A 19358-nucleotide genomic window follows, 5' to 3' on the forward strand; every position below is an offset into this window, starting at 1 on the left:
TTGTTTTTTTTTTGTAGCCAGAAGTACAGAAGGAAAGAGAAAGGCGAGAAGAAATGGATGACATGAGCCAGTCGAGACAAAAAACAAGCAAGAGAGGTTTGCAAGTGATGAGAAACAGTAAAGATGAAAGGATAAACAATAAGCGAGAAAGTGGCTAAGGACATTTGAGGTGTTTTATGGACACTCTCCCATACTCAGCCCATTGGATCATACATCGTCTGGACAGATAACCTAACAACACACATACACAAATGCACTCACACACTCCCATTGTCTTTATGGGAGCTCATTTTGTGTAAAAGCTTTACTTGACATGATTCAAGTAGCCCTGCGAAAACCAACAAACGCGGCCACAGTTGGATGACACAATCCACGCTTTGATTGATGGCTTACACAAACTCATTTCTATTTTCAAATCCAGGAGAAAAAAAAGACTCTTAAATCTTAATCTTGTGTCCAGAAGAATCTTTGACCTCTCCTAACATGATTGTATTTCCACAAATCTGCTTCTATTTTAAAAGTTTTTCCGTCATTGTAAAACCAACAGATATCCGTGAAATCCTCCAAGTCACGCAATTCATCGGATTCAGAAATCAAGAAAATTGGCCTCTCTAGCCTTGGTGAGGAAATGACAAACTTTTCATGCCATCGCTGCCTATTCACACTCCAATTGGCATGCAAATTGGCCTCGTGATTGGCATCAATCGTCTGCCTTGCGTGTCCACCCGGATGACGTGTTTCTTCACCAGATTCTCGTCGAGTGTGACAGATTAGATTAAAACGCAATACTTTTAATGGAGGGGACCGGGAAGGTCGGGAGTCACCTTTGAAGGGGCCGAGAATGAGGGAAGCGATCGATATCAGGCGTTAGAGTAAGATTGTTTGTTTGTGTGTGTACGCATCCCATTGTGCCAACATCGAGAGCTCGGTCGTCGTCGTATAAATTGCCTGGCTCTCAACTGGCACTTCACCTTGACCTTAACTTGCCTCCGTACGTGCCTGAATAAAACATCCTTGACTCTTCCTGAGCACTGAATGCAGATGGCTTGGTTGTGAATATTTTGCTTTTGAGCGATAGTTCAACAGTACAGACATGGCAAGTTTGCAACGGGATCTGCTCGACCCTGAACAAAACAACGATAGCTGCTTTATTTTGTTCCCATTGGAAGTTACAGCATGTCCTTGGAGATGTGAAAGTAATGTCACATCTTATCTATGCAAACTGACCTCGCTTCAAATGACTGGCAAATCCTCCAACTTGATTTCTAAGTTGCAGCTGTTGTTGACAGCCCTTCAGTTACAACTGCAAATCGTGCGCAACATGACACCACATGCACGGCGTACAAACAGAAGGCCAGCTTGTCGGCGCTAAACTTCCCCATTGAGTCCGTTTGAATCCCATAATAGTAGATATTAGTTGCCTAGCAACGCAGCCTAGCAACTGCAGAGGGTCGAGATATGCTATCGCCGAGGAAGAAACCAGAGAGGAGAGAATGCCTCCACTCTCATGGAGGCTTTTATTAAATGAGGGAGGGGGGAAAAAAACAACTTCTGTGAAATGGATCTAATGTGATGTAGACAGAGTTTTTATTACTGTTTGCCAACAAAATATGACGCCGGTCTTTGGTTTGGGATCAGGTTTTCGGGATTATTTCCTTTACGAGCTTCTGCCAGAGATGTGGACACTCAAAGTAAACACAATGAAAAGAGTGATCACAACAGCGTATGTAAACGGAGGATATGTCATGTGTACGGTGTAATATAGCGTGTGCCAACAAAGCTTTTTGTTCCTTTAAATCTCACACAATGATTGCCTCAGGATACAGACTCTTGTATCACAGTTACAACAAACTGCTTTAAATGTAGCGTTTGTTAGCATTTTCTCCTTCAGCTCCCAAACAGAGCTTGCCACACTCAGGCCTGGAGACAAAATGTCCCTATTCTCCCTTAAAGGATGAGTAATTTCACTCCTCATCCATAAATCAATTATGCATAATCCCCCGATACAGAGAATTACAGGCCATTTAACATTAAGAAGCTTCAGTGCAGGCATATTGATGGAAAGATGTCGTCTTACTTCGTGATCTCTTCTATCACTACCAGAGAGGAAGAAAGAAGAAGGTAATGTATCTAAATTGCAGGATTAGACCCATGCTTTAAAGCAAACTAGCAGTGCAACAATAGAAACACAGTACAGAGTTCTCTGGGGGCTCTGGCATGTTTGTGGCACTCCTCGGAGACAGAGGAAGCCGACGCATAATCGTTTCCGAAAAGATGGGAGTAGACCCCCGCTTCCTCCTGCTCATTTGTTCATGTTGTACATCACGCTGCCTCATTTCTTCCTCAAACCACCAATCCCTCCACCCACGAAAACTACAGTGCACCCCAACTGTCACCACAAGCTCATTATTCAAACGCTGGTAGACATGTTGGCCCTATACACTAATCACAAACGAATGGCTTATCCAGCAGCTGCAAGCCGGCCTGCTGATCTCAAACAAGGTATTAAAAAAAGAGCTTCAAGAAGGATGGCGCCACACGAGCCCGCTGGGAGAGCGTTTTCCAATTAAAAAGCGTGACAAACAAATCAGTCAACGCGAAGAAGTCTGGAAGAGGGAAAAACAAGCTGGAGCCGGAGTTCCAATGTTTTGCTGTCAAGCCGGGATAGAGGTGAAGCGGAAGCTTCTATTTCGGAGCGCCGTCTACGCTGTCGTGTCTTTGGCCGCCAAGTCTTCAGCCCACGATGTGGTAGACGCCGCGCCTGCCAACGCGTTTTAGCACTCGCACTTGCATCTGTAGTGTGTTCAGACGCCAGAAAATCAGTCGAAACTAAAGTGTAGGCCATCGTAGCACAACGCCAGGTACTTGTGAGAGTAAATTGAATTGTGCCAGCAGCCTTTCAATGAAAATGGTATAATCTCAGAAGTGTGGTTGTAATGTAGCTACAAGGCGTGACCAGGACTGTGAATAATAGCCAGAATAGCAGAAGGGGTAGAGGGTTTTGGTGTGTCATTGCTGAAACTAAAATCCTATATGAGCCTCAACTAAGACACGTCAAACCAGATGGAACGTCCGCCGTCCCCTTCCCGTCTGACTTCCTCTACAGTTTTGCAATCCAAACACAGGCGAAACAATGCAAAAGCACTATTTCCCCCTGATAAATTTTAGCTTTCATATCGGAAGGCAAACCTTTTTTCTAAATGTTGCCGCTAAGCTTAGCTTTAATGAAAGGGTGGAATTTGATTACATGTGGGAGCAAAAACGAAGACTCCATCTCTAGAGGGAGGAGTTGTAGACAAGATGCTGTGTTGAGATTTCGTCAACACTGAAAGCAGACTGAGGGGGAAATGGGGATTGGTGTGGAGGGAAGGCGGGGGAGGGGGGTGCACATCACAGTATCCTTGGAAGTCCAATTTCCCAGGATGCCCGTATGTCAAGAATCAAGGACGTGAAGAAGTGGGATTAAAAATGTCAACGTTGCTCACTTTTTAGAGGATTGAGGCAGGGACGTATGATGGAGATTAAAAAAAAAAAAAAAAACATCTAAAAGACATATAAACAGCTCTCTCCATTTATGGAGAGGTACCTGGCTTGCCCAAACGCAAACAAGGTGAAAAAAACCTTTTGGATTTCATCACCTGTGTCTTTGTCACAGGGTCACAACGGCAGATGTTTACACTCGCATCTGCTCAGTTGAGAAATCTGAATGGCAACATCGCCGCCTTCGCACCACACAGTCTGCTAGTGTATGTGTTGTTATGAGATTATGTGCAAGGGAAGTGCTGCAATAAGAGCGGGTAAATAAAGCAAAGCAAACATAGAAAGGTGCTGGGAGATGCTGAATGTACACATTATTACTTTGATTGAGCGCAATCTACGGTATGGTTCTTCAGTGTCTTTTCATTGATCGTTGAACTGTGCAGATCAGGTGGCATTTCAGCAATATGTAAACTACTCTTCAGGCATGACCCATCAGACCTCGCTTAGACCAACTTGTGCAGTTGCTGCCAAAACCTAACCTGGGTCAAGGGTTTTCATTAAAAAAAAAAAACTGTTGTGCATCCTGCAAGCTTCATATCAGGATATGTAAAGATTGATCATATTGCTTGTGTTTACTTTAAAAAAAAAAACGGGATATCAGACAGTGGAAATGTCTGTCAACATTTTTCACTCCCTCGTCATCGTAATCGTAATCAACGGTAAAACCGAAACTAATCCGCACCAGAGACTTGAATGAAGTTTCAAATTCTTCTCCGCTATTGCTAGTGGTTTTACCTCGTCCGTGACCTGCACTTTGAAGTTGGGTACAGTTACAACTGTGAGTGGGTGAAATGCAGCAGGGACACACACACACACCCACAAGGAATTACAAAATCCCAAAACCGCATACTGACTATCCCGTCTATCGTTTAGTGTGCTACACCAAAATGATCTGCTCATCTCTAAGATTAACGGCTGATTAATGATATAATTATTGAGAATGCCCATCCCTGTAGTGGAAACCACTCTTCCGTCTGCAGTCCTCAATTAAGTTTATAGCCTTAAAGTGTAGTTGAATCCATCGTGCCTGCCTTTGACTGCAGGCAGAGAAGGAATGACCCAGTTGTGAGGCTGCAAAGTGAGAGGAAGGAAGATGGGAGCAGTGGAGGATGGAAAAAAGAAAGGTGAGCGAGGGCACCGGTCGCCCCAAGAGACCCTCGGCGAGCAAAGATTGGCCAGTGTGAGGGAGGGAGGTGAAGGCAGGAGGGGCTCACCTGCCGTGGTGTGTCCTCTATATAGCTGCACACACACAGCCTGTGAGTAATGCAGTGACACCAATTAAAAAGGCAGAAAAATGTATCTATCCTTACGTCAATTGTTGCTTTATTGGAGCTTAGTGTTATTTTTGTGTACTTGTTATAAAAAGAACAACACAATGGCCAAATGGCAGATCTTTCTTGAGTAAAAGAAAATGATGCCATATTGCGACTAATACAGAGAAATGTAATGGCTCACCTGTTCAAGTACCCAATAAAAGAATGCTGCTCCCAATTTCATCCTCCTGCAAAGTTCAGTAAATGCTTTTCTTAACCAAACACCTAAGCGACGCTACATTGACGGAAAATCGGCCGGCCATCTATCCATTCGGTGGGCAATGCACGAACACCCTGTGTGATTAGCTGTAGACATACTATTGATTTTTTTTTTTTTTCCCCATCGCCAGAGCACAAACAAATAGTCCCCATGCAATTATTTAGCGCCTCCTACGCCACAGTCATAATAAATAAATAAATAAATGGTTCATTTTCTTGAGGTGCTGCTACCGTAAACATTTTATATAGCATTTAATCAACAATGAAAAATAAATGACCTTTGAGAACAGTTAATTAAATGAGTGCCACATGAGGCTAGCTCATGCTTTGCTGTAGCCACTACCAAATCTGTTTGAACACTGTTGGAAATATTGTATTACATTTAGTGATATATAATTTGGCTCCAAAAAGTTAATGACTGATCACTTGCAAAAAACGGTGTATCGTTGATCGAGGTCAGCCATTGACAGTGTCTCGCAGAAGTAAACATCATCCACTGCAACTGTTTGTACAAAATGTACTTTAGACACTGGGAGCTCGTTTGTGCAAATATATGTCTTCCAGGCGGAGAACCAATCCAAACAATCATGGACCAGGAACAATTGACCAAGGTATCGATCGAACCTTTGGATCTGGTCAATGGGACTTGTTGGGATGATCAGTTAAAGTGACTTCCACAACCAGACTACATAAAAGAGAATCGAGAACTCAAGAAAGATGCTGGACTCTTTTCTGGGAGGACATGCCCAGGATCATCTTGAATTGTCCTGAATTGTATTCTTATAACATTTGGAAGATACCAAACAAAATGTTAAAAGCCATTGTGCGTCTTTCATTTATTAAATTATTATTATTTTTTTATTATTTTTTTTTTAAAGAAAATGAGCATGCAGAAAATGATTTTTGGGTAACTTTAAAATACCCTGAAATTAAAATAGGAACACCAACAACAACAAAAATTCCCTGAACAATGCATATATGGAATGGCGATGTGTGGATCGAAAAGCAAACACCAATACCTCAAACGCCTAGTTCTTCCTGCTTCAAAATTTTTCTCAAACAACAATGTCGGTACTTTTGATACTTCAGTTAGTCTAGAGCAGAGGTGGGCAATCTCGGTCCTCGAGGGCCGGAGTCCTGCAGGTTTTGGAAGTTTCTCGCTTCCAACACAAGCTGATTCCAATCAACAGGATCGTTATCAGGTTTATGCAGAGCTTCCTGATGAGCTGATCATATATCAGCTGTGTTGGAGAAGGGCAACATGCAAAACCTGCAGGACTTCGGCCCTCGATGCCCACCTCTGGTCTAGAGGTAATTTACAGTATGTTATTGCTTGGGAATATTCTCATTCATCCAGATCATTTCATTCTCAGAAAAAGTTTTGCCTCTCATCTTAGCAGGCTTCTGAAAAGCAGGGAGGAGACCCAGTAGGCCCACCTTGATCTTCACTGGATCCAAGATCGTAAACTGTGGCGATCTACCACGGTTCAAGGACAACACTCGATGTAGTCGCAGTAGTATCGTCGATGGCAGCTTGACTTTTTCTCAGTGTTGGATCGGAAAGTAAATCGGTGCGGGCTAGTATGAAAGTGTTGCCATGCAGAAAACACACATCCAAGTTCAGTGTCAACATACTCGGTGATCCGGCATCCGACGTGTGAAGGCGAGAGAAAAGCTGTGCATAATTATCTCTCCGTTTGCTGCCTTGACAATAACAGGCTATGGCTGAGGGCCGTTAATAGCGCGGCTAATTAACTGGCTGACTAGACGCAGGGCTTTTCAAGTGGGCTTAATAGGCGAGATGGAGGGTAAGAACTCAAACAAGCTCTTTGACGATGTCAAAGACTGGAGCATTGTGTCTCTCCTCGCTGTGTGATTAGATGACTTCCACGATAGGGAGAGAGTAGAAATCATAACATGCATTCAACGCACTCAATCTGCTGCGATGACGTGCTTGGAAATTCAGGAACAAAATTAGCAAATGAGCTACTTGAATGTTTTGATAAATGATCCGACAAGCTGCTGTGTGCCAGCCTTTGAATTGCTATTAGAAATACAGTGATGTTACACAACAGTGACAAGCATGTATGTTAAGCCAACACGAGAAAAAAAAGTTCAAGGATGCTTTGTAGTTTGTGTACAAAAGGCAGCCAATGGCAAAATCGTAAGATGATACGTTGGATCAAACAGTCCGTGACATGACAGACCTCACCACGTCCTTTTCTTAACCCCGAGCCGTCAACGCTCAACGAGTCAACTCCGGTTCAAACCGTCAGAAAGGGGGAAAAAAAAGGACTCAGACGAAAAGTGAGTCATTTTCCCTCTTCAGCGTCTCTCCGCCTGCTCGGGCGCTTCAGCCTCCACGCACGCACGGGAGGCAGGAATGGCCTCTCCAAATGTCTCGCCGCCGCTACACGTGGGTACTTGCCTTAATAGCTGCACAAAAATGAACATCAGAATTTCTTTTTTCCCCCCAGCACTCTTGCCCTCCGTCCCAACAGGCTGTCTCCATCGTTGCTCTCTCCATCTCCGCCAGCCTGGGCCCATTATTCTCGCTCGCCAATTCCGGCCTCTCCGGGCTGCCTCCCGCTTCCCATTTGGGGAATGCAGCACATTTTGCTCGGCTTCTTGTCGGTATACTAATTCAGCATTTTTGGGCTGAAGTTAACAGGAAGGCAAATGACTACATGGACCGTGATTCATGGCGGCAACATTGCCATTGTACGGCGTTGGCGCCAGTGCGTGCGCGCCTTGGAAAGCTTATCAATTGTGAAGACATGCTGACGAGCAGGGGAAAAGCCGGGCTATAAATACACATCGAAATTACACATGGAAGGTGACCGGCTATTTTTACAACACGCCGAGTCAGGCATCCATACGTGCTAACATGCTAATTGTTAGCGCGGGAGGAAGCAATACTGGATATCCTTCACACCGTGCACGTCAGCGTGTGAGAATGTTTTTATGCCGCTAACACCTCGTTACGTCTTCTCATGTGTCTCAAAATGGAAAACTCCAGCATGGTGTGTACATCCTGCGATCTACAAGACGTGTTCCATCAGTCCCCGGTGGCTTTTTGCTTCCTACGTCTGTTTTCCATGTCTCCGCCTATTTCTCCCCTCAACATGAGCCTACAAGCGCTACACGTCACTCCATTTGCTTTTCCTCCATTTTGTCAACCACGTCCTGACGTACAGTTGAGGAAATTGGAGATGATGTCCAACCTCGAGTAAAACCACTTCTGAAAGAGTAAATGATAAATAATATATAGTCAAAACGAATGCACCCAATTTACAAAGGGCTACCTGAAAAATCACCATGCCCAGAGAGCAGATGTTGATCCCTTTCCAGGCACCATAATGCTCCTCATCTTTCATTTTTGCTGTACTTTCTTCTTTCGAAATGATTGGCTCATCAGTCCACCCAGTGACTTTAGGCTCTCAGTGTGCTGGGTTGTTTTGGTGAAACCTGAACTATTTGCTCATCCTGGTTGTAGGCTGACTCTTCCGAGTTATAGAAGTTTCACTATGCTTAGTTTTCATTTCCTTTTGAATTTTTTTTGTTGACAGATTTTGAATTTGTTTTTAGAGCAGGTTTGTTAGTTTGTAATAATTAAATTTTCTTTCAAATATGTTTTATTTTAATTGAGTATTTATCAGTTTTAGTATTACTTATTTTTTTTAATATGCGGCGCTTTTGTCTGTTTGTATGTTTAATAAAGTAAACTACACTTCTCAAACAACTGCTCTGTACAGACATACAGGACAACACACTACCAAAATTAACACATTAAAAAGGAATGTATGATATTAATGGACAAAAATTTAATTAACAATATACAGGACTGGCTGCACGGCATAAGTATGTTGTTATAATAAAGAAATAAATACAAAAATATATACAACATATCTACACATATTAACGATAAAAGTTGCCCAGATGTGTGTTTAAGTTCATCCATGAGGATGAGGATGGTGGGCCGCCGGGAAAACAACAACAACCTCCGGTGCTCATTTGAGAACCATGCCAACATTTTTATGTGCACCCCTGATTATAATAACCTCGCAACTGGTTGAAAAAGTGCATGATTAGATATGCAGCACAGGCCGCATTTTAAATGTAAATAATTACCAAAGATCAAAATAATTTAATTGTGGCGGCCAATATCAATTAAAATGTGATTAATTGTGCAGGCTTATTACGACCTCGATCCTAGAACTTGTAAGTGGACTTTAAAGTGCAGCGGTCAGCCTTGTCACATGTTCAACATTCTGAGCCTAATGGTCTCTTGTGAAATGTGCATTTGTAACCTCGGAGCTAATGCCTTTTATATGTTCCGACCTATGCTGGTGATAGCTGCCTGCTTCCATGGCAACATGCTGCTGTATTAGCTGGTAAGGGAGCAGCAGCACACACACACACAGTGCTAAGTCAACTGGGAAGTACTACCGAGGAATACTTAACAGTGCGGGAACATTAGCATTCTCACGGTGCTAGCTGCGTGCAGCAGCAGTTTGGACCACGCCGCTTGGTCAGGTTGCGGTGCCTCGCCGTCGACGTGTTCTGATAGCGTAACGGGGGGGGGGGGGGTGGATTTCGGATCACAATGCCAACACATCCTCCGGCATATTTCATCATTAGCTCTAAGCAGTTAATCCTTTGCTCCACTGACCGCGCCAAGGCTCGGCCCGTTTCAACAATCTGCATCTGGAGCTAACCGACCCATCGAGCGCTAACGGAGACAAGCGCAGAAGACGAACAAAAACACCGGCAAAACAAGGGCGCAATCAACCCATGCAACATATGGGAGAAGTCCAGAGCAATAAACATCTCATGGAAGAGCTCCCGTCAAGGAGCTAGAGGAGGTGCCAGTGAGACAAACAATCACTTTTTTTTTTCTAATTCAGGTACTGCTTTTATGAAGGCAAATATCTGTTTTTGAAATTCAACAGGCTTGGATCTAATTTATTTAATGTTCCAGCATAATGAGTTGAAAAGTCACATATGTTAGAAGGTTGAAATACAGTAGTTTAATACAGGGTGACCAATCGTCTCCCTCTTTAATTGTGACAGTCCCAGATTTTTTTAGCCTTTTGTCTGAAGTCTGCAAGTCAAATGGGCTGACATGCAATCTGTTGCAAGGTTGAAATGGAGTGAACATGCCGCCCAATGCGCCACCAACGCTGGAAGGACTAAGGTGTAAGGTAAGGTATGAAGTCCCAGCGTCTTGGTTTTCTTTTTATTCCAGTCAGCAAGCCAATTGTTTGGGCCATATATATGTCAATCACAGAGTTGTCATAGCGATTCATGCGCTAAACCTATTAAAAAGGAATTAAACTGATAAATTCCTTCATATTTTCTGTCACATTTACAGTTATGTTTTCATTCTTGCCCGCACCGAATCGCTAGCAGGCGTGTTTTTGCAATTCCGTAACTAGAACTACCTCTTGCTTACGTATCTAAGAATCGTGGGAAATGTATTCCTATTGGCCTAATGCTTCAGTTGCTGGTCACAAGGCAAGCTGAGCTTTTCCTGGAGCATATTTGAAGAGTTACAATGCGGGACCGTAAGTTAAACGTCACAGCCAGTTTCCAATAGCTGCCGGAACTGAGCAAAGGAGGTTGGATAATGGTGAGTGCATTGACTTGATTAGCGCTGTCAACCAAGATAGCATTAAGTATTAGCTAAAGTAATAACACAACCACCAGTCACCAGATTGAAGAGCAATTTGATTATCAATAGTTTTTGGTAAGGATTTATTGAATAGTGTATTTGATTTGCAGCTAAATTGCGGTGTACTGGTTTTTAATTAGAAAAATCTGGTCACCCTTGTTGACCAAAAATGTGTTATCTACACTAAGGTAACATGGAGATTAACTTAACGTAGAATTGACTCCATTCCAAATACTATTTTTTGTGTTAGGATGTGATAGTGTTTCAAAGGACACAGGAGTGACACAACATGGCGAATCCAGTGAGCGGAATAATGAAATGGCGGATAAATGGCATGTTTGTGATGACGAGGGCAGCAGGAGCGCACAAAAACGACTCGTCGAGAGGGGGAGCGCCAAAGTGGGAAATTGACAGGAGGTTGAGGGAAGATGTTGACCTTTCCCTCCGCAACAGCAAACATTAACCATCCCGTGTCAGGATTGACCCGTTTGGTGCTGATGTCAACACCTGATATGACAGACTTGAAGACCGGAAAGCCTTCAATTCCCACTCTTTGTCTTTATGTCTGCGATTTTACTTCCTCTTTCACATTCGTCATGCGTCGTTGCCCCCTCGTCTTTGCTTCTTGTCTGTCTGATTGGTACAGACTGGTGAGGAGCAGCCGTGTTAAGAGGTGACCGAACTGTCACAACCTGACACTCGCCCCTCGGCGTAGGCGCAAATACTGACAAATGATCTGCCCAGCAAAAAAGAAAGAAAGAAGATTTGGCCTTCGCTTTTGCATGCGCAGCCTTTTTTTCCCCGTACGTTTCATTCCGAGCTTTTTCAAGCTGACATACTTTGCACGCCGTGCTGCAGTCGTGCCAAGTTCAAGGTTAGCTGCTGGTTGTGTCCGGCACCAATGCCGACCCCCGTTGGGAGAGGAGGAGTGAAGGTGCATTAGCACCTCTGCAGGCGGCCCTCGATCTCTGCTCTGGTTTTCATCAATGCTAATATGCAGCTTGAGCAAATGACCATACGCTAAACCAATGCCTGCAGGGGGGGTGTAGGATTTCCCCTTGACCAGTGACCTGTGAGCAATGACTTTAAACCTCAACCCCAGCAACGGTGCCTTTCATCTCCATCACATCTCCATCTGAGAGTGAACCCGACGGGCGCCATATGGCGGGATGTGGCCATCAAAGAACTCTCACGGAAACTCCACTCAGTCGTACACATAGCGAGGAAGACGGGTGGGAAATTCAAAGGGAAGCAAGGGCTGGAGTATGTCGGATAGTTTACCGTTTCTATCAGGAGACGCATGGAAAGACTCAGGTGAGACTATTTCTGAGGGTCCCTTTTGTATGCGGGCATCGGAATGAGTTTAGATCAAGTGTCTGCTTTTCGAGAGGGAACCAATTTAAAGTTGGTCGACCATGAAAGCAAAAAAAGCGAGGAAATGTTGCGCTCACTTCTTCAAAGCGCAACTCCAACTCTCGAGACCCCCTTTCAATTCAGGAACTGAGCTTTTCCAGAATTTTCTGCCACTTCTTCCTCTCCCACCGTCAACTAAACGGCAAATCATAAGTGAGTTCCAAGTTACTTGGAAAAGTGACTCATTCCTGCAATGACGCATTTTTTTGCATGAAGATGATCATAAAATCAACAATGGAATGAATCCAGGAGCGCATTTTCACATTCGCCGGCCCGCATCGATCCGACCTTGGCAAAGCCTCGTGTTTATTTATTAGTGCTATTTGGCTGTAAAGCATTCTTAGATATTTTTGTGTGAAGCCGACTGATTTATGGCTTGACTGAAAACACCATTAACACCTGACAAGGGTGAGACAATGTATCTTGATCTTGATATTCCCAATCAGGCGAAGAGGTTCGGATCTGGTTGACGTAAGACAACAGCCCTTATCTTCAGGATGAGCTTTTTATTCACCTTTGACCTGTAGCACAAGTGTTTGTCTATATTCAATGAAGATCCTCATCTAGCCATAGCTTACATTTGCAAACGATGCCTCTTTAATTAAGCCATCAATTGCCGTAATGGCCGTTAGATGTAGTCGAGTCCGCAGGCCAAACAAAATATTATTCCAAGCCGTCAAATAGAAACATTTCACGAGCACACAAAATTTCATTCGCTAACGCTTCCCGCCCCTCTTAAATTCATGATGTCATAAAAGGGAGCTGGCCCCCAACAGCGGTGCATTAAGGTCCATCCACTCTATTTTACCGTAACGCTCATTTTTATTCAGACGGATGTGTCGCTCACAGCACTATAAATAACGGTTTAAAAGCCAAAAAAGAATAAGGGAAGCTGGTGGGGGTGGGGTCGGGGGGTTGTTGTCTTATGGATGGAACAAGTTGAGGTGGGTGAGTGTATATAAATCAACATCCATTAGTCAGGAAGGGGGCTTATAAAGTCACTGATAAAGGAGGTGGACCGAGGCTTGGACCTTTTATTGTTGTGCTGTTGTCTTTTATTGCCCGTGATGTCATCTAATGGTATACACTTTAATGACCGGGGAGGAGCCTGGCGCGCATGGGAGGGGAGTATTGGCTTGTAATGGGGCTGTGTGTGCGTGAGCATGTACTTGTGATAGTGGGATATTGATCACCTTCTGTCCAACATGTTTGCCATATGGACACAAGCTGAAGAGACCAATTTCACATTAAATCTTCTAAACTAAACCTAGTGGGTATAATTATTGCTTTTTTTGTTTTGTAGTTTTACTGGTTACACAAGTAGTCTGAATTAAAGTAAAAAATATACTTATCATGATACAAATATACAGTATAAATAATGCTGTAAAATTACATTTAATAAACTTTATTAGACCTTTATTAGACCTCAATATTGTTTTAGGGTATCATAAAATGATGCAGTTTAGTGTGTAACCAGCGGCGCCCAACCCAGGGATGGAATCCACACTGCGAGCAAATCTCTGGTGTTTGAGAACAAAGCGCTTCTATTGAGCTCAAACTCCGGGCACCGTTACAGCTCAAGACACTATTTGAAGGACTATTTTCCTCGGCATGACCCACCCTTCTCTGCCTCCGTACTCATGCCTAATGTTAGCCAATATAATCAGCGAATGCAGCGAGTACCAGCCAATGGGTTCTTTGCACAAATCCACTACTTCCTGAACTCAGTACAACTCCTTCATTTCCTGTCTTTCATGATTGGACAAACCTGACCTCAGTAATTACGACGACAAGTTTGTCCAATCATGAAAGACAGGAAATGAAGGAGTGGTATTGAGTTCAGGAAGTAGTGGATTTGTGCAAAGAGCCCATTAGAGCCAGAAGAGGGTGTAAAATTAGCCCAGGGGCCGGACAGGTAAAATCATGGTATATAACTTAAAAACAATTGGTGTCAGTTATACACAGATCTTTGCTATTTGCAGGTCAGCCCTAAATTGTAATTATATTGTTCCAAAAAATAACACGAATGCAAATGGAACGCGGTAACACTTTGCTCGTATAAGTTCCAGGCGCGTTATATATACCTGTTTTGTATTTTTTTCCAGCATGCATTGCATGGCGCAGTTAACGAAGTTATAGGACGTTAATCCATATCATATATGTTTGTTTTACGAGTAGCTAAATGTGTTCGCGTTCAGTTTGATTTATGTTGGTCTATCTTTTTATTTATTTTTTTTTTTCAACAAACCGTAACTTTAGGTCGTGTGAAAAATAATGATATCCAGGTCAATTCCGTGTACAGGTTGAATTGCTACTCTGAGTATTGCTTGTGAAATTACGAATTTATATGTTTTGATTTTGGCCTCCAGAATAATTGGTCCGACATTACTCTTATTTTTTTTTTATTTTTTTTTACTTTACAGAAGCATCTGGTGGGCCGGATTACACCCCTTTGCAGGCCTGATCCGGCCCGCGGGCCGTTTATTTGACACCCCTGGGATATAGCTTCACCATTCAATGGGTAATCTGGTAAACAGATGTTACTGAACGGTGCGCATCAGGAATTATTTACACGTGGGTATACGCAATGATGACTGAAAAAGAAAAGTGGCTGTACGCCGTATACCCGCGTATAACCTGACTGTATTTGTAAGCATGCTTACGCAAAGACAACATTCACAAGCGCCGACACTTTTATTACCCACAGGCACTAAATTTGCTGCTCATTATCATACGTGAGCAGCAGGTATAAAATATGATTACATAGTTGCTGTGCGGCGCGATGGTTATTGCGAGAGAGAGTGCCGCCCGACCCACCCGGGGCCCCCGTGCGCAATAAAAGCAGCAAAACAAACACAGGAAGGGGCCGGCAATCAAGCATAACAAACAGTGTCAAAATCACTGTTTGCTTGTGTGTGTGGGCAGCGCTCGGCCATATTTCTCCGGTTCACTTCTCATCTCTGCAACTCGACATCTGTCCTCCAGCTCAACCTTCCCTCGCTTTCTCCAGACCCGTCAGGCTCACTGGTCCACAGTTAGTCACAGCCACGGCCTAACATCAAGAGCCAAAAAGAGGTGCACAAGATAGCGCCCGCCGATCACACCTCGCGGCAGAACGTCATCCCATTAGCCCGGAGAAGGGCCGAGGGGGCATGCCCATGGTACAAGCTCCCAACACGCTCAAGCCTGGCTTATCCCAGTGATGTTTCGCTTAACAAATCGTGTTTGCCCGCAGCCTCGCCGAATATCGTTCAGCGTGTGACGTGTTCCACTAGGGAGGTGATGATGTCCTCACATGCTACATGGTACAAAAAGAACCCGGTTTGCTTCAAAGACAGTCAAACTCCCTTCTTAGTCACAGGCGGCAAATTGCTATGAATACAAAGTCAAAAACTGCATTTGAACTTAAATGTGCCTGAAGAAACCGATAAGAAGTCCAATCAGTTCTGCAACATGCTGATGTGTGCCGTCTAGCAACTTCTGCAACATGCTGACGTGGGCTCTCATTTCCGCCCCCCAGGGGGGTCGGGATTTAAGTCCAAAGTGGAGAAAAAGTAGGTTTGTGATGCAGAGGATGCACAGGAAGCATATGTGTGTGTGTGTGTGTATGTGTGTGTAATGGACGAGGAGGATGTAGCGAGACACCAGATAGGTTTGGCTGCAGGAATCAAATCCCCCCTCAGGGGCTCTCTTGATCACACCTCCGCTTCCTCACAACACACTCAAATTCATCGCACGCATGCACACGCACACACCTCTCGCCGCTGCAAATACAGCCGACTCAGCGTGTTTGCCTGAAAGTCAATCCGCCTTACTACCACTATCCTTCCTGTCGTATGCTACGTACTCCCTTAGAACCTTACGCGGCATTTTGGAAAGGTGACTCCGCTTACCTTCTTGACACGTCCGCTCTTGGTGCCCACGAAGACCAGCGAGTGGTTCTTGTAGACGTAGGCCACGACGGAGGTCATCTTGTCGTTGGCGTCAGAGAAGAGGGGCCTGCCACGCACCATCTCCGACACGCCAAGCGGCGCGTTCATGTCCAGGCCACAGAAGTCGTCGTCGATTGTCAGGAGCTGCGTGGAAGTGACCAACAACAATGAAATTATTTACGTCCTTTAAATATTTACCACAACATGTGAATAGATCGGGGCTCAGCAACCTTTGCTGTCAAAAGAGCCATTTTAGGCCAAATAAATGGAAAAAAAATATCTGCCTGGAGCCACAAAACCTTTCAACATTATGATGAACAAAACAGTGTATTAGTGTTGTACCAAGGGCCCAAGAGCTAATTAGAGCTGAACCATAACAGGAAATATGGAGCATCTAATACTTTGACATTTATTTTCTTCTACCTTTCCCTTTTTTGATTTTTGTGTGTATATTTTTTCAGACCTACTTTTTCATACAGTTATAAAGTTATAGACTTTTCTGCCTTTCTGTCAAATTGCTGATATTTTGGGCAATTTTAAGAATATATTATGAGCACATGCCTCTCTTCTTTCTTTATTTGAACTTTTTTTTCCTGCATTTTTGGCAATTTAGTATTTTGCCTTTTATGGTAATTTTTGCGATTTCATTTGTTTTTTTTTTCAATATATTATAGTTACTTTTTGAACATTTTCTTTTCAGAAATAAAAAAAAAAAAATCTGATTTTTGGGGGTGGGTGGCGGGTACAAGTCCAAACACATTTTAAGGTTATTTTTCTTCTTTTTGTTTTTGTATATTTTATTGTATATTTTATTGTAAATTTTTGAACATTTTCTTTTCTGCCTTTTTAAAATACATTTTCTTACCTTTTTTTGTGGCAATTTTTATGTACATTATATGATAATTTTCTGCTTTTTGTCTTCCTTTTTTTATATTTTATGGTCACTTTTTAGACATATTTAGCTGATTTTTTAACTCTGAAGTTTAAAATCTAAACTAATTAATTCATTTAAATATGTAAATTTAAAAAATATATAATAATTTCTACAATTTTTGGGTGGGAAATCCACAGGTAGCCACAGGAGTGGGACTAAAGAGTCACATGTGGTTCCAGAGCCGCAGGTTGCAGACTCCTGGAATATATATAATAATGGCATGGTGAAGCAGCATGTGGCACATCACCCCAGGTAATTTGGAACGCTCTGTTCAAACGGCACCAGAGGTACAAGGTTTGCCAGAAAAGTTATATTTCACAAAAGATATATTTCAAAACAAACTACGACTAAGACCTTTCACAACTTCTTCTTGTTTCATTTCACTGACTCCATCTAACGGGCAAATTACTATGGTGTGTAGAGACACTGTTACAATTTCATGCACTTTGAATCGTAAAGGTGCAAAATTCCAAGCCCCCTAAGAACCCCGTGAGAAGACTTTTGTTGTTGTGAAGAGCGGAAACGAGTGCGAGAAAATGATGAAGATGGAAGAGGACCGCCGTCAGGCTGCAGCGCCAGAGGCTGAGCCGTCAGGCATGATTCCCCGCAGTCCGACCGACGCCAGCATGGCAAGATATTAAAATAGCGAATGATACAAAGCGTCATGATGCTTTAAAGCAAATCCCCGCAATGCATTGATGTACTCTCAGCAGCCATCTTTGTGAAGGAAAAACAAGTCTGAGGCCCATTTCTTGTTTGTATGCGGCATTCCACCCCGCTGCCAGACAATATTTATATCAGTCGTGACACTGGGTGGGGTAGAAAGACTTATGGGCTTCGATAAGAGAATAATGGCACTGGGGATTGGTCAATATTCCGCTTGTGTGTGTGGGGTTGGATTTGAAAACACATTTTTTTTAGGAGGCGAGCGGCAAGGTGTGATGAATGGCTTCAGCGTGTGATTGAATGTGAGGGAAGACTTGGCAGGTGATGACGCCTTTGCATTCATCCAAAAGCCGTCAGTCCTGATAGAAGACTTGACTTATGGTGCGGTGATCACATGAAGTCCATTATTCCGAATATAATGTGACGTCTTGGCACACTCAGGATAGACATTAATTCATGCCAAATGAGGGGGGGGGCATTGTTCATTTGCTTGAAACTCAAAGTGGGAAGCGGTCAAAGGTGAAATGCTATGGATTAAGTGGCTCCTTGAGTCCTATTTCTATTTTCCGAGCTGGAGTAGCGCTTCTTCGTAACCTTTCACGAGAGGCCATCATCACGACAGAAGAAATATAGGCCTTGGTTTTCATTAGACAAATGGAATGTGGCTTATCTTGACCACAGTCAGCTTTTGGGTTTCAAGTTTAAGAGGTTTGAATGATCAATTAAGATGAGTCGGATTCGGACCTGGATGGTGTCATGGGGTCACAGTGTAAAAGGTACAAGGACAAATGGAGATGGTAAACAAAGTCAAATGAACGGGAGCATTTATCAAAATGGAGTGCATGCTAGCGTGATTCCGTACAAACCAGCTATTCCAGAAAGTTGCCTCGTCTTAATATTGCCTGTGTTTGTGACGTGCTTCATCTTCCCAGAGATTAAAAGGCTAACAGGCTCGAGCAGATCAGAAAACGTTGTAGTATCCCGCTGCCTTCATTATTAAATGCTTCCTCAGAGAATAACAAAAACGCAAAGACGGTCCTGTCAAGAGCAATTACCTGATTCTGAGCCTGCAAAAGTGGTTTTGATAATCCAAAATAAATCACTTGACATTATCTGTGTGTGTGCATATTTGTGTGTGCATGTGCAAAATGTGTTTTCATCACTTCCCGCAGCCCCGCGCCGTGTTATTCGCCGTATTACTCAAGCCGCTTGCCAATCACATCTGCCATCTCGCCGAGTGTGTTTCGTGCTGCAATCGTGCTGCAATCTGGTGAAATATACTTTCTGTCTGTCAGGAAGCAGACCATGACATTGGTACTCGCGGCGCTACAGACGTCCTGGTTCAGAATGGCAAATAATATCAATGCAGCGCTCGATGTGCTGTGCTAATAAGAAGCCGGCGCCGTGAGGTTTGTGTTTGAAAAACACTGATATGTTGTGGAAATGACAAAATAACATTTCTTGCCCGCCAATTATAGATCACTCTGTTCGAGTCCCTGAAGATGAATGCATTGTGTCAACAAATACCTCAAACTCTTTCGTGCACTGATTGTTTGATCACCTGTTGTGTCAATCTTTAGTTCCTATGGCCCAACCCTGTTTTTGGTAGCCAATCTTCTTGCTCAGCCCAGAGTGCCTTCTCTACGCAATTAGTCAGTGACTATGTT

General features: G+C 43.4%; 1 protein-coding gene across 1 annotated transcript in view; it reads right to left on the reverse strand.

Annotated features, from left to right (window-relative positions):
• plxna4 (plexin A4) overlaps positions 1-19358 on the reverse strand; it is a 152270-nt gene that overhangs the window by 105302 nt on the left and 27610 nt on the right. Inside the window, exon 4 of the mRNA XM_077543793.1 lies at positions 16053-16235. Coding sequence (XP_077399919.1) covers positions 16053-16235 — 183 coding nt within the window. The remainder of the gene's footprint in view (positions 1-16052; positions 16236-19358) is intronic.

Source organism: Vanacampus margaritifer, chromosome 15, assembly GCF_051991255.1.
Source record: "Vanacampus margaritifer isolate UIUO_Vmar chromosome 15, RoL_Vmar_1.0, whole genome shotgun sequence".
Classification (NCBI taxonomy): domain Eukaryota; kingdom Metazoa; phylum Chordata; class Actinopteri; order Syngnathiformes; family Syngnathidae; genus Vanacampus; species Vanacampus margaritifer.